The sequence below is a fragment of the Buceros rhinoceros genome, unplaced genomic scaffold (genome assembly GCF_000710305.1).
Source record: "Buceros rhinoceros silvestris isolate BGI_N320 unplaced genomic scaffold, ASM71030v1 scaffold20244, whole genome shotgun sequence".
In the NCBI taxonomy this organism is placed as follows: Eukaryota; Metazoa; Chordata; class Aves; order Bucerotiformes; family Bucerotidae; genus Buceros; species Buceros rhinoceros.
The window spans coordinates 16,891-30,899 of NW_010406720.1; the positions used below are offsets into that span (position 1 = coordinate 16,891).

General features: G+C 40.9%; 1 protein-coding gene across 1 annotated transcript in view; it reads left to right on the forward strand.

Annotated features, from left to right (window-relative positions):
- The window catches only part of LOC104491771 (sodium-dependent neutral amino acid transporter B(0)AT1-like), a gene marked incomplete at its 3' end in the record, with an annotated part of 16,662 nt that extends 2,789 nt beyond the window's left edge, over positions 1–13,873 (forward strand). The window contains exons 2-8 of the mRNA XM_010134239.1: positions 6,126–6,266; positions 7,774–7,911; positions 9,158–9,339; positions 10,054–10,164; positions 10,918–11,030; positions 12,042–12,170; positions 13,717–13,873. Of these exons, the coding sequence (XP_010132541.1) occupies positions 6,126–6,266; positions 7,774–7,911; positions 9,158–9,339; positions 10,054–10,164; positions 10,918–11,030; positions 12,042–12,170; positions 13,717–13,873 (971 nt within the window). The remainder of the gene's footprint in view (positions 1–6,125; positions 6,267–7,773; positions 7,912–9,157; positions 9,340–10,053; positions 10,165–10,917; positions 11,031–12,041; positions 12,171–13,716) is intronic.
- Positions 13,874–14,009: the final 136 nt, after the last annotated feature.

Genomic DNA, 14,009 nt, shown 5'->3' on the forward strand with positions numbered 1-14,009 from the left:
TCCCGGCTCCTGCTCTTTCTCATACCTGGAGATGGCTATGGTGCTGCTTCTGGCGTGATTATTTTATAGAGTCCTAAAGCTCACTTTGGATATGATGGTGGATTATGGCTGTGCATTAAGAGACAGGAAAAAATACAGCTATTTACCACACAGTAGATTTCTGCAGAGGATGAGAAAAAGTTCTATGTGATCACCTAATTAGAGGTTGCCTGGTAAGGTGCATGCAGAATCAAGATTGCATGGACTACCTCATGAAAAGACTGTCCAACTTCTGAGGGTTGGCATTGCTATCATAACTTCTTTCTCTGTGAAATATGAGTTATACAGGTGAACGTTTGGAGTCATTTAGCATGGGTGTGGTCTGGTAACAAGGGTGAAGATAGTACTTCAGCAAGGACAGTCCCAAATGAGGTTAGATGACCACCTACTGCGTGAATTGGTGTTTGCACATTCTATATCCCTCCTGAAACTTAAGCGGGCTACAGTGAAGTATAACATATACCCTTGTCGTACTTGGACTTCAAGGAAGGTGGATTTTTTTCTCTGTTAATTGAATGTAGTGAAGGTGGGCAGGAACACTGCGTTTATAGATAACTCTTATTTTCAGATATTTGAATTTAAATCTAGAATTATTTGAGGGCTGCTTCTTCCTAAACACAGCACTGTGATAGTGTTTTAACAGTGTCATAGCCTCATATACAAAAATAAACTGACGGTTACATAATTTATTTTCTTTTGTTGCCATAGATTATGAGTTTATCTTTTAAAAAATTGAATATTTAGTAAAATGTAGTAAAGCACATTTTATCCTTTTCACGTCTTAAAAGTTACGAAATACATCGTTACCACAGGAGATCTAGGTTTCAATACACACACAACGCAAAAGCTGCGGTGTTTACCTCGGTGCTTTCAGCAGCTTAATGACATTGTAATTTCCTTTCATTTGATAGCTATCTCTGACATCATTACACACAGTTTTGTTTAATCTTTATTGAGCAACGTATCATTTAATCAACTCCTAAACATTTTTGTTTTGTCCCTGATGAGGATTATAAAAAAGAGGATGTAGATTTAATGTTTAAACCATCGATTTAAAAAAGAGTTGTTAAGCCTACAGCTCGCATATGTCTGCAGTAAACCTTCCCACTGTCTGAGAGAGAAACTTTTCATCTCTGCATGTCACACTGAGTGAAGTGACAGTAATGACATCAGCAGTTCCTCGCTGCTGCTGGTACCCTCACTACAGCCAAGGTCTAACAACATGATAGTATAGAAAAGCTCTCTGTCTGAAGTCTACCTGTCTTCCCTCTGTGAGGAATTATGTGAAAGCAATAATAATTTTTTCAATTTCACATTAGGAACTCCTAGATTAACGAGACAGTAATAGCTATATTGATGTTCAAGCCAAATATTATGTGTTCTGAAACCCCGTACTGAAACAGGATGAGAATCTACTATCTCAGCTGTAAGGTTATCAGACTGGAAGATTACTCATTGTTTATATTCATCTATACAGCATTTATTTTCAGATTATTGGTTTATTTGCTAGGTTCATAAAATTGTGACAGCTTAAAAAGCATTGATTTTTTTTTTTATATTCCATATAGCAGCTTAGCAGAGTCATTAGTACTTATTTTTCCATTATAGCTTCTTTCAAAAAGGTTGAGGAGAAATTGAAAATACAGCAGAGCTGGATTTCCGAGCTGGCTCTTAGAACTGAACCCTGGAAAGAGAACAACCTAAGAAAAAGAAAAGAGTGGCATATATAATTGAGAACTGACACGTTATTTCTCTTGAAAATATACCAATATTCCTACCACTAAATACAGGTATTTTTACTTACTTGTCCAGCTCTGACATGGCACGTCCTGCATTTTTAATTCGCCAGAGCTACCATACTATACACGGCTAGCCCTTCGAGCTAGGAATTGTTTTAGCTGTATTTGTTTGCACGAGCACGTAGATAGATTCTGTGCTGCAGGTGTATGCCGAGTACTTTATGTCTGTAATAACAAAAGGGGTGGACAGAGACCCACCTCCATTTGTGTCCATCCCAGAGTACGAAATGTATTTCCCGATGATTCCAGGTAGCGAGGAAGCTGGGGAGTTGTGAGCACACGGTTGGACAGCACACCTTTTTCATGGGATAGATGGTTCCATGAAGGGCATGCTCTCCCCTTTTTGCGGCTGCGTGAGGAAGGTCATGGAGTTCTTTATCTGACTGCTCTGTCAAAGATGTGTCATGCTGAAAGACTTCTGTTATGACATCTTAACAACGGTACACCCGCATGTATATCAAGACTTCAGGAAATCCCCTGAGGCTGATGGAGTGCTCGTGGCATGTCTGCCAGTGTAGATGGTCCAGTTCTGAGAGTCTCGCAGCACATTTGATGCACTGTGCTGTCCCCAGGGCACGCTGCAGTGTAAGGACCGTGCTGTTGCTGTATCTTGCTTTCTTGGAGGATAAGGTATGATGTCTGCCCAGACGGCTAGAGCTGTGCGAGTGGAGGTGCACTTTGCATTTAAGGTTTGCAAGAATGTCTCAAGCATGGAAAAAACGAAGCCCAAATCAGCATACCAATCAACCTGTTTTCTACTGAAAGTGGAATGTCGAGATTATCTTTGAATGCTTTCTAAAGGGAATGCTTCCAATGCTTTGTAGGAAACAGCCCGATCCTCCCTCCTTTCTGCTAACAGGGATGGTAACTACCAAAAAAATTTTGCATTGACAGGTATGATAAGAAACAATTGGTCATAGATTAAAAGGACTATAAAGGCCATGTATTTCCTCATGCAACAAGATCTTTGACCGAAGGGAGAATTTCTAATCAAGTCCTTAAGTGATTTCATCCTGACCTGATGAAAAAAAGTTACGTGTCTTTGTTAGGAGCAAAGATGGTTAAGCAACGCACCTTAGGAGAACTAACTGCTGGTCCATTCTTCAGTTTCAAAAGACAATCAAAAATCACTGCACACTGAGTTTCAGTGGGTGATGAGGATTTACCCTGAGTGCAAATGAGGAGTATTTGGATCAGGTAGCTGCACAGATCCATCTTCTGGACTTCATTACTACCATTGCTTTACCAGAGAGAGGTGAGATTGAGGTACAGCAGAGACCTGGCCAGCATCTGGAAGAGGAGGTAAAAAGAAAACATCCATATGGAGCAGCCACACAGATTCTGTAGGATCAGCTTGCAGACTTGTAGGTGTCCTGGTCTTAAAACAGAGAGGATGCTCAGGAACTAAAAATCGCTGGTCTAAACACAATTATCTTGTCCTTATCTCATCTTACCTTCATGAGAGATCCTGGACAGAGTGCAACAGGAGGAAAATTACGCGCCAGCCCGACATGAGATTGGAGCACACCATGTAATTCTGACTGCTTACAGCACCACACATTGAGCTTGTAGCTCCACTCTTTGAAAGGCCAGAGGCTCAGTGTGTGGAGGGTCAGTGGGACAACCTCCCCACACAGAGCCTCTGGCCTTCCATGCAGGAAGGAAGCCAGCAGGAGGTAGGGGGATGGATCTCAAGGGGGCACTCATCACATATGATGCAAAAATCCCTATTTCTGTGAAAACAAGAATAAAACAGGGAAGAAGCGTTATTCACAGAAGTAGGGTAGGGTATCAGTAGAGAACAAACTCTTCGAATCCAAACCTACATGCACTGCATGTCTAACCAGATGAAGAGGGGCCCTTACGTTCATGCCAGTGCATGTTCCAGCACAGCTAATCAAGCCCATACAGACAAAATGGGACAAACCTTTAGAAATGCCAGAAACTGTCTGAAAGGACAGAGGGAGTCAGTTCCTTGCAGTGACCAAATCTGATGCAGTTTCAATGCATCCCGGAACCTCTGCCAGCACTAAGACTTTTGCATCATCAGCAGTGACTCTGGGGCACAGACAGCTGAAGAGTACATCACCATTTCTGATGTAGTTGCCTTTCAGCAGCCAGTCAACAAGGCGTGGAGAGAGGACTGCCCTATTACATCTGACGTTAGCAGCTCCTGCTGCCAGTAATCTTATAAAAGTGTCTGGAGTGGTGAGAAGACAGAGGGGAAGAACCTTGTTTTGAATTTATCCTAGTCCGTCTAAAATTGAAATATGCCCTCTATGTTTCATGTTTATGATGTGAAAACACACATTCAGAAAGACACGTCAGAACATTATTGCTTTTGCATTGACATCATCTGTGATGCTATCTCAGCTGGGACCACAGTGCTAAATTTGAATTTGCAAGTAGAGGAGTTAAAATTCCTCAAATCTAGGACAGGCCATCACACTTCACTCCTTTCTGGCATGACAAAATAGCCACTTTCCTCCAAGGTGAGACAGTACCAGCTTAAGGCTCCAAGATCTAACAGGTAGCTGCTCCTCACTAATGCAAGGTTTTTGTTCTTGAAGGACTACGTGGTCTCTGGAAAAAGGGAATGTGGCTGAGATGTGAGAAGTGGAGAATAAGACAAATGGGATACTGTCCTCCTTTGGTGACAATGTCCATATTACCCATTTCCCAAGGTGACAGACTGACACAGAAGAAAGAGAGGAAGGGTCAGCAGAGTTGGAAGTTTAGCACTCTTCTCTACGAATAACAATTCATAAGAAGTCCTTCAGGTTTTGCTAACAAAAAATACATCCAAAGACAGTTATTCTTCTGTCTCTCCTTTGAAACCTTGTTTGTCAGTCTCCATTTTTACAATCCGAGTTTTTAATGCATACTAGATGTGCTACACTGATTTTCGAAAGTGTTACATTATTAGTAAGAATTTTTTGTGTTGCTAAATGACATGTTTTACTGAGGTCTGAGAATATCTTTTCCATACAGCTACTTTAGGCAACTGCCTTCAACACAAAATACATTTGCTGGTGCATCAGTGATTAGTCATTCAACCTGATGTGTGACATGTGCATTTTCAACATGCTCAGCATTTTGAACAGCATTTTATGTATTCAAGACCTCTGATTTTAATTAGGAAATCTTGAAAATGTCAGTGAAAGATAGGTGAGTAACTAGCGTTATTTGAATTCCACAGAAGTGGAAAGCAAAAAGCGTAGCTGGCCGGTTTCGTTGTAATAGCAGACACTTGATACAACAGCATTGTTTTCAGCAGACTTTATGGAAGTACACAGGAAATGAAGACTTGCAGTAATTTCTAAAACTCTGGTGTAGACTTATCGAGAAGATACCCCATGGAGCAGAAAAGCGTGCAGTTCAACTCTTCCAGAAAACATTCAGCTGCCTTAAATTCAGAACTATAGTTTCCATTCTTCGAATTTCCTCTTTCACTGTCACCTGATTTTCATTGCATACATGGGGAAAAGTCAGCAAATACCCAGACCTGAACAGTTCACATGATGGTTTGCATTTTTTTATGCACTTGGATTATTTACTGCCTATGATTAAGAAGTTAAAGACTTTCTGTAATGACAGATAACTGTAATTCTAATACGTAGCAATTTCCAAGTATTTGACTCTGCACTTTGGTATTCCACTGGGGTGTTGTTATATGTTATCTCCATGTCTGAGGTGTACTTTATTCAAAAAAAAAAAAGTTTGAAAAGCTTGTCCTATACTAATCAGTCTTGTCATAGTTAACATGGTTTGAACCCTGAACTTCAGGTCTCTTCTATTCAAATATAAAAGCTTTTTAACACAGTTCCACAGAAGCTGTTGGTTATTTTATGTAGATGGCTCCAGGCTCCTGTATAATCTTTCAAGGCATCTTGCTTAGTTCATCTGACTACTTCATATAACTTGCATGAGTCAGAATTACAAGATGGTAATCTTTTGCTGGAAAAAAAAGGCAGTCATTCCTGGAAAGTAACTACCTTTCCTCCACTTGCAATCCAAAGGTGGCTTCTTCAGAGTTTAACCTTGGGAGTGTGTAATTTCTGTTTGTGTTTGTCACATGGGAAAAATAAGAATTGCTACCTGAAACCACATAGGTAATGAAGTCCCCTGCTTGGGCAACCGGGAAAAAGCATCGTTCAGAAACTGAAGAAGGGTTTCCACAAGTTTCCTTGCAACTCACTCTTTCAAAAGACCTCAGAGGTGAAGTTTGTGCTTTATTGCAGTAGTTGACTGACAGAAAACATCCTTCTTTTTTCTTATCCATTTCAGGAGCCTTCATGATCCCTTTCCTGATTCTGCTAGTCCTGGAGGGTATTCCTCTACTTCATCTTGAGTTTGCCATTGGTCAAAGGCTGAGGAAAGGCAGTGTGGGTGTCTGGAGCTCTATCCACCCTACCCTGAAAGGGGTTGGTAAGTCTGAAGAGGATTCAAAGAGCCACCTGATGAAGCAGAAGTCTCTGAACCGATACCCTCAAGAACAAAGATTCAGGATTTTATTCCTGTGTGCCATAAGAGATTCTAGGATCTATTCCTTTTCCCTTCTTACTAACTCTCCATTGATTGATAGGTCACACTAGTCATGATAAGGCACTATGATAATTTTGTATCCACATGGCCCAAGACTATGGGTCCAGTTAAAACCTTTCTCTAATTTTACACCAATTTCAGGTTTTAGAGGTATTTTCTCTATTAGCAGTACTGGCTGTTTTTACTATTAGCATGAACGTGTAAGCATGACAAGAATTTGTTCTGTAACTGTTCTGTGGATAAATAAGAGTTGAATCTCTCTCTAAGCTGGTCTACCAGACTTCAGCTCCATGTAATATTACTGTCTTACATCTGAGAGAGGTTCCATGCTAAAAGCCCTGGAGACACCATTTTTCAGAAAAGACTTCTTCACATCTGTATCAGACTTCAAGTATTCAAACACTCTATCTGACAATGTAGTAAAAGCAGCGTTAGAAACTTCACAGACACCTCATTACACAGGCAACACAGGAAGTTCCATCTGAACATCAGGAAACACTGGGAAGGTGACCAAGTACTGGCACAGGTTGCCCAGAGAGGGTGTGGAGTCTCCATCCTTGTGGATATTAAAAATCTGCCTGGACATGGTACTGGGTACCTGGCTGTAGGTGGCCCTGCTTGAGCAGAAGGTTGGACAAGATGATCTCCAGAGGTACCTTCCCACCTCAGCTGTTCGGTGATTCTGTGATTACCACACACCTGAATGGGGAGAAATGCAGCCAGTTCAGACTGTTGTTGGCATCCAGTGCACCTGTAAATCAGTTACAAAAGATATCTGTTCATTGCATCTGGAATTTTTCAAGCTTTTTCAGAATGTAAGAGCCCTCAGGAGCTAATCTTTAACATTTACTGCTGCCAGAGAAGTCACCAGAGGTTGACAACTTGAGAGCAAGAGGAGAAGAGACAGCAGCTTGAATCCCGCACCTTTCTGCAGCCTGTGCCTCCAGGCAGCTACCCATCCTATACCACAAAGATTAGTGGCATTGTGGAAGGGAAAGACATTCTGAGTGTCATTTAGGCAAAATCCCAAGTCGGTTGAGATGTACAGGTACCCAGAATCCCAAACTCTCTAGATATCGGTGGGCAAGACTTGAACAGAATTGTGTAGAGTCTGTAGGGAGTTAGTCCGCCCATAATGTTGGCTTATAAGTAGGTCTCATCTTCAATTCCAGGGTAGTTTTAGGCTGTACATCTATGCAGGACTCACCTCTCCAAACTTTAGGCAATGAATTCACAGTGATCAAGCCTACATCCAAAATAAAGAGAGGAGAGGGCCATCAAATTAGGGTGGGGAGGAGAGCAGGGAAGGGTTGAGGCTCATACCACATTATTTTGATATGTCTTGAAGACTGAGAGTATTGAAATTTGCGTACTGGTTTTATTTTTTCAGGCATAGCAGCAATGTTTGTGTCCTTCCTCGTGGGTTTATATTACAATACTATTATTGCCTGGGTAATGTGGTATTTCTTCAACTCCTTCCAAGAGCCCCTACCTTGGAGCAGCTGTCCTCTCAATGACAACAGAACAGGTACATTTTATGAAATACTGTATTTCGTTGTGCAGCACATTGTTTCTAGCAATTAACCTAATTGAACCTCTTTCTGTAAAACAACAGAAAGGCACGGCAGCCCTGTCAGGAACGTTTCCCTGGTTTAATACTCGTGTTTTCTAAAAATTCACATGATATAAAATGTGATCAATGCTTGATCTTTGAGACAAACTTACTTTTTATATGAAACCTCAGGGCTGATTTTGACAGATGTGTTCACATACAGAATATTCACAAAATGCCAGTCCAGCATGAACATTAACATTATCCAGATCTAGACAATGTGTTTCATCCACCTCTTCACCAACAGCCCTCCTCTTCAGTTAGCACACTGAAAAGAAAAAAAAAACCCAACGAGATGCATCATCCATTTGAAACACCTGTATCTCTCCAAAGGAGTCCATAGCTCCTTAGAGATGCTTGGTGACAGCAGCTTTGTCTTCCATAGTCAGCCCTGTATGAAGGAGTTTTTTCTGGTGAGTCAGTGAACAGCTCTTCAGAGAGCTTTGCTCCTCTTCTCCCAGAATAAGTATAAAAAGCCTCATACAAAGGCAAGCCAGGGCAGAACACTGCACAGGTCAGCACATTGCAGTGCAGCTGAGAATCCAACCTGAGCTGACAAGACCTTGAATGATGCCCCACAAACAGGAAGACAAAGTATTGCTGATCTGAAGGAGCTGTGGGAAGAGCTGCAGGAACCTGTGGGCACGTGCCCACACTCCGTCAGGCAAGAGCGTATGGAAAGCCCAAAGGAGTTTGGTTTTATTTTTCTTTTTAAGAAGAGGTGGAAAGAGTAGAATCATTGAAAAACATCTGCCTAACTGCTTTTCCTCCACTAAAAAACTAAATACCCCATGCAATATACATGCATTTGTGCTCAGAAATCCTCCCCACACTTTCTTTGGGACAAGAGGCTTCTAACCTCACATTTTTGTATGAAAAAGAAAAACTATAAACATAGAAGAGTCTTTGAGTGAGCATCAAATATTTTATCTGCAGGCTTGAATTAAAGGAACAACAATAAAATCTGTATTAAAACCCCTGTTAAACAATTCTCTTTGAAATCGCTTGTTTTCCATTAAACCAGCCTCTAAGAATCTGAAATTTGCCACAGCAGATTCATTGGCATTAGGCGGTATAATTTAGAACATTGATGTTTATTATTTAACTTCATTTTTTCCAAGTAAATAAGACACACAGACTGACAACCATTTTGTGGTTACAGATTACATAGAAGAGTGTTCCAGGAGCTCTCCTGTCGACTATTTCTGGTACAGAGAAACACTGAACATCTCCACCTCCATTGACGATTCAGGCACTGTGCAGTGGTGGCTTTTGTTATGTTTAACGTGTGCGTGGGGTGTACTCTACGTGTGCACAATCAGAGGCATCGAAACAACAGGAAAGGTACTTGATTTCGATTTTTTCTGAGATTATATTCATTACGCTGTTGTGAATCCTTATTCATACAGACTTAATCATGCTGTAGAAACTGCCTTGAGTAAAAGCACGTCTAAAACTCCATGTGTCATCACTGAGGCTGCTTTTTGAAGAAGGATGCTGAGTGAAGTGGGATTTGATTTGAATCGATTTACATGGAGATTTTTGTGAGCAATTCAGCTTCCATGTCCTTACGTGTCTTAGTAAAACATTCTGTAGCTATTACCACCTCAGCATTAATATTACCCTTTATCGTGGGATCGAGGGACTCTGTCTTTTTTGCTGTGGCCATTCTGTTCACAACATACATGTACAGATTTTTGGGGGTTTGTGCTAGTCCTTAATATCATCTTTCTTTTAGAGTGACCCATGTTCTGCTGCCCAGCGAAGCCCTAAAAGCCAATCCTTGCATCAGCAGCATCAACCTGATCTCAGGGTGTTGACTTTTTTAACTTAAATAGAGCACAATACCTGTAAAAATGTCCATTATCAAAATGTACTGCACATACCATTTCTCTTGACCAGTGTTTTCTGCAGTATGTTGATAGCAACTTGCTTGAAACTTGCCATTATTGTTAGTCCCAGCACCTTGTTTATTCCCCTCTTCTCCTCCCTGCAGTGCTGTTTTTGTTCAAGTGTTCTGTTTTATTGAATCGTTTTATTTACATGCTTCTTGTGCAGGCAGTGTATATAACATCAACTCTGCCATACCTTGTGCTTACCATTTTTTTGATCCGTGGCTTGACGCTGAAAGGATCAACCAGTGGAATTGTGTATCTCTTCACCCCGAATGTAAGTCACTGCATGGTTTGTCCCTTAGTGAAACACAATGTAGTCCTCTCTGTGATTAACAACCAATTGAAAATTCGTCCCTTCTGTTAGTGCTGCTCTAGCCGCCTCTCAGACACCATTAACATCTTGATTTTGTGAGATGAATCCTTTGCATCATGTATAAAATATACATACACCCACTCTCTCTCGCCACCCCCATCAAAATCCGTTATTCAAAACGGAAGGATCATTACAGAGAAATGCAATGGTGTTGCTGTAAGGGGACTTGCTTTCCTTTTCTGTGTTCTAGTTAAGTCCAACTTTAAAGCAGAAATCACCTGGTTGGGAGTAGAACTCATCTAACTGGTATGGCTACACAGACAAAAGACCCAAGAGAACGGTTTAACTATACAACAGTTTTTAAACAAAATGAAAGGGGGTTTCATTTTCCACAAGAAGACCTCTGAGTGGTCTTTATTACGGCTAAATAATGTCCTTTTCTGGAAACAGGCACGGCAGCTGTTAGCTGTGGAAAGTAATTTGGTTATCAATTTTCAAAACACTTGTAGAAAACCTACATGTAGGTTTCGTTTCTGAAAAAAAAAAAAGAAAAAAGTAAGTTTGACAAAAGCATTGACCTATTTGTTAGCATTCTTCAGAAATGGTGAGCTCTTCATGGTTAATGTTCTTGTTTCAATTGTTGTTTTAAATCTCTCATGTCCAGTCTGGATAGCAGTGCTGCATATGCGTAAAGCTGTATGTCTGATGCCTTAGGTTACCGAGCTGGCTAACCCAGTGACGTGGCTGGATGCGGGTGCTCAGGTGTTTTACTCTTTCTCCCTGGCCTTTGGAGGCCTTATTTCATTCTCCAGTTACAACTCTGTTCAGTAAGTAGCCAGGCAAAAGCCAAATTTTTAATGAATTTCTCATTCTTTCAAATGAAGCAATGTCTACTTCTGCCCTATCGTGACACAGTAATTACTTGGGACTGGGACACCATCCCCTCAGCCATGTAAGGCACATCTCTGACTGATCCTAACAGGATTTCAGGTCACAGTGCTTGTCTTTCCTCTCTTCTTGACGGTGATCAGAAAATTAAATATGACATCAAGTTAATGTCAATATGCTCTCTTGCCCAAGAGAAATACAACAGCTAGATCTTTACAGCCTTCTCATAAAGCCATTAAGAAATTTACTATTGACTCTTTATCTTGTCTCTCAGATTAAAGCCTCTTTCTGGCTCTGCAATTTTTTCATCTTAGCACAGATACGCTGGCAAGTGCAGCAGAGACATCTCTACAAAGCAGTTTTAACTTTCACACTGTAATAGCTTCTCTGTCCGACCTCATCAGCATGAAGTTCCATCATATTTCCAAAACTTGAGGACATTTTGAACCACCTTCTGTCCAACAACCAAACGGAACTGTTCCCAAGTGCTCTCGGCAACTGCAGATTCACCATCCCAAAGTGCTATGGAAACTTTTGGTCACTTTTCCCTTCTGACTGTCCAAATTCAAACCCAAATCTCTCACCTTGCAGCAGAACACCCCAGCAGCTAAGCAGCAGCTTATGCCAGTGTGTGTCTGCACACATACGTGCCAGGCATGAAAAGGACGAGACATGCTTTTTTGCCCTTCATGTTTTACTTTCCATAAGCCAGATATGGAATCGATTCCAGCAGTTATTCCGTATGAAAATAAAGGAATAGCTATTAAACTGCTTAAGGCACCCAGTTTTAATTCATGAAATCTATCTTTAACAGCTGTACTTGTATATTCTTAGAGAGCATAGTGCTGTACCTATCCGTTTGTGGACTACTTTTCTGTTAGTAGCCAGGTTTTAGTATTTGTTTGGGGAAAGTGTTTGAAATCTGTTCTTTTTTTCTCTTCAAATTGCAGCAATAACTGCGAGAAAGATGCCCTGATTATCTCAGTGATAAATGGTTTCACATCTATCTATGCAGCAACTGTCATATACTCCATCATTGGCTTCAGAGCCACAGAAAGATATGATGACTGTTTTGACAAGTAAGTTATGGGAAAAACCCAAAACCAACCCCCTGAGAGTATCAGGGGTTTGTTTGGCTGAGGCAGCTCTCTTAGCCTGATGATGATGGATTTATTATTTCTGATCAATTGCAGCTCCTGACACACATGGTATCACACCACCCATTATTTAAAAAAATTTAAATCACGTGGTATCAACCCCATAGGGAATAATAAGTGCTTGAGCCACCTCATTTCCTACACAGATGTTGCCTAAGTGTACATATTTTACATCGTTCCCCAATGTTTCCAAAAAGTAACAAGGGAGGAAGAGGACATCACATACTTTACTGAGGTTTTTGTAACGCTTCTTTCAAATATAACTGCAGTTAATGTAACCATCTCCATTCACATAAAGGTAGACTCTCGTCGTGTACATTATTTCACTAAAACATGCTAGAATATGTATAGTTTTAGAGGTATTTGTGAAAAAGTAATCACTTGCAGCAGTGGCTGTGAAACATGTTCTGAAGCAATGTGTTTACTTCACTGGATAAGGCAAGTTTTACATTACATATTTCAAAACCAAACCAAAAAAAGGATACTGGGTTGCTCCTGCTGCAATTTCTACTGTGGCTGATAGCAAATCCTCAAAGGCCTCCTCACACAGTGGCCAAACAGTTCTGCCTTGGAGATCACTTGCAATGAGCCACTGAAAACATTGTCCATTTTAAGAGAGCGCCCTGTGACCAGGCAGTTCTGACAGCCCTGCGGAGCCCTGGCCACTGCTGGATCACCGTGTACCTGGCACCTCAGGTACTGCAAGTGACTCTGCATATGACATCAGGAAATTACCCAAATCAATTAATTAAATTCGTCCCATCTTATTTAAACAAATGAAGCTTTCTCTACTGATGACTAGAAAATTGTCTAGCAACCCTGCAAAAAGGAAAAAAAAAAAAAGGAAAGGAAAGGAAAGAAAAGCAAAGCAAAGCCAGAGTTCACAATAATAAATGCCTGCTGAGCTGACATATGACATGAATGTAATACACTCTGGTTCCTGTGTCTAAATTTAGGTTGTCTCCTGGAGAGCTTAAATGCTTATGTCTCATGAGAGGTTTTTTTTACCACTTTTACCAGAGCAATTCAGACTCCCTTCTCACCAGGCTGCCAGACCCTGTGGGTTCCAGCCAAGTTCCCCCACATCAGCTGTAAAAGTGTGCGATACAGAACTGCAGACACCTTACACATTCCCAGACGCTGCCCGCTCTGGGAGCTGATGCCCAGTCTGCAGTGCAGAGACGGGCAGCTACCCTCTGCGCAGGACCCTAGAATGCCCATCCATTTGGCTGTCACCTGTGCCATGAAGGACAGTACCAGATTCACCTTGGAAGAAGAAAGGATTGCACTTGCACGAAACTGCTGGACTTCCCGATTTCAAAATCCGACCTTGAGCAACAAAAGCGTTGCTTGCTTTGTACCTGTATAGAAGACATCATGCTCTCGATAACTTGCTTGAAGATGAAGATGATTGCTGAAGATGCTCACAAACGAACAATTTCAAATCATTTATGTTTCACTTTTTCAGAAATATTCTTACTCTGATGAATGCATTCGATTTGCCAGAAGGTAATGTAACCCAAGATAACTTTGATCAAATGCTGCAGCTATGTAACGTGACTGATCCAGCAACTTTTGCAAGCCTGAAGTTTGAAACCTGTAATCTGGAAAATTTCCTGAATGATGTAAGTTTATCACCCTGACTCATACTGATACCATAAATATGGTAGGAATGCATAGCAATTTTTTAATTGCGTAAAGCTTTTTCTTCTGAGGTTGTTGGAGGTTTTTATTTATTTTATATGTATTTTTATAAGATAT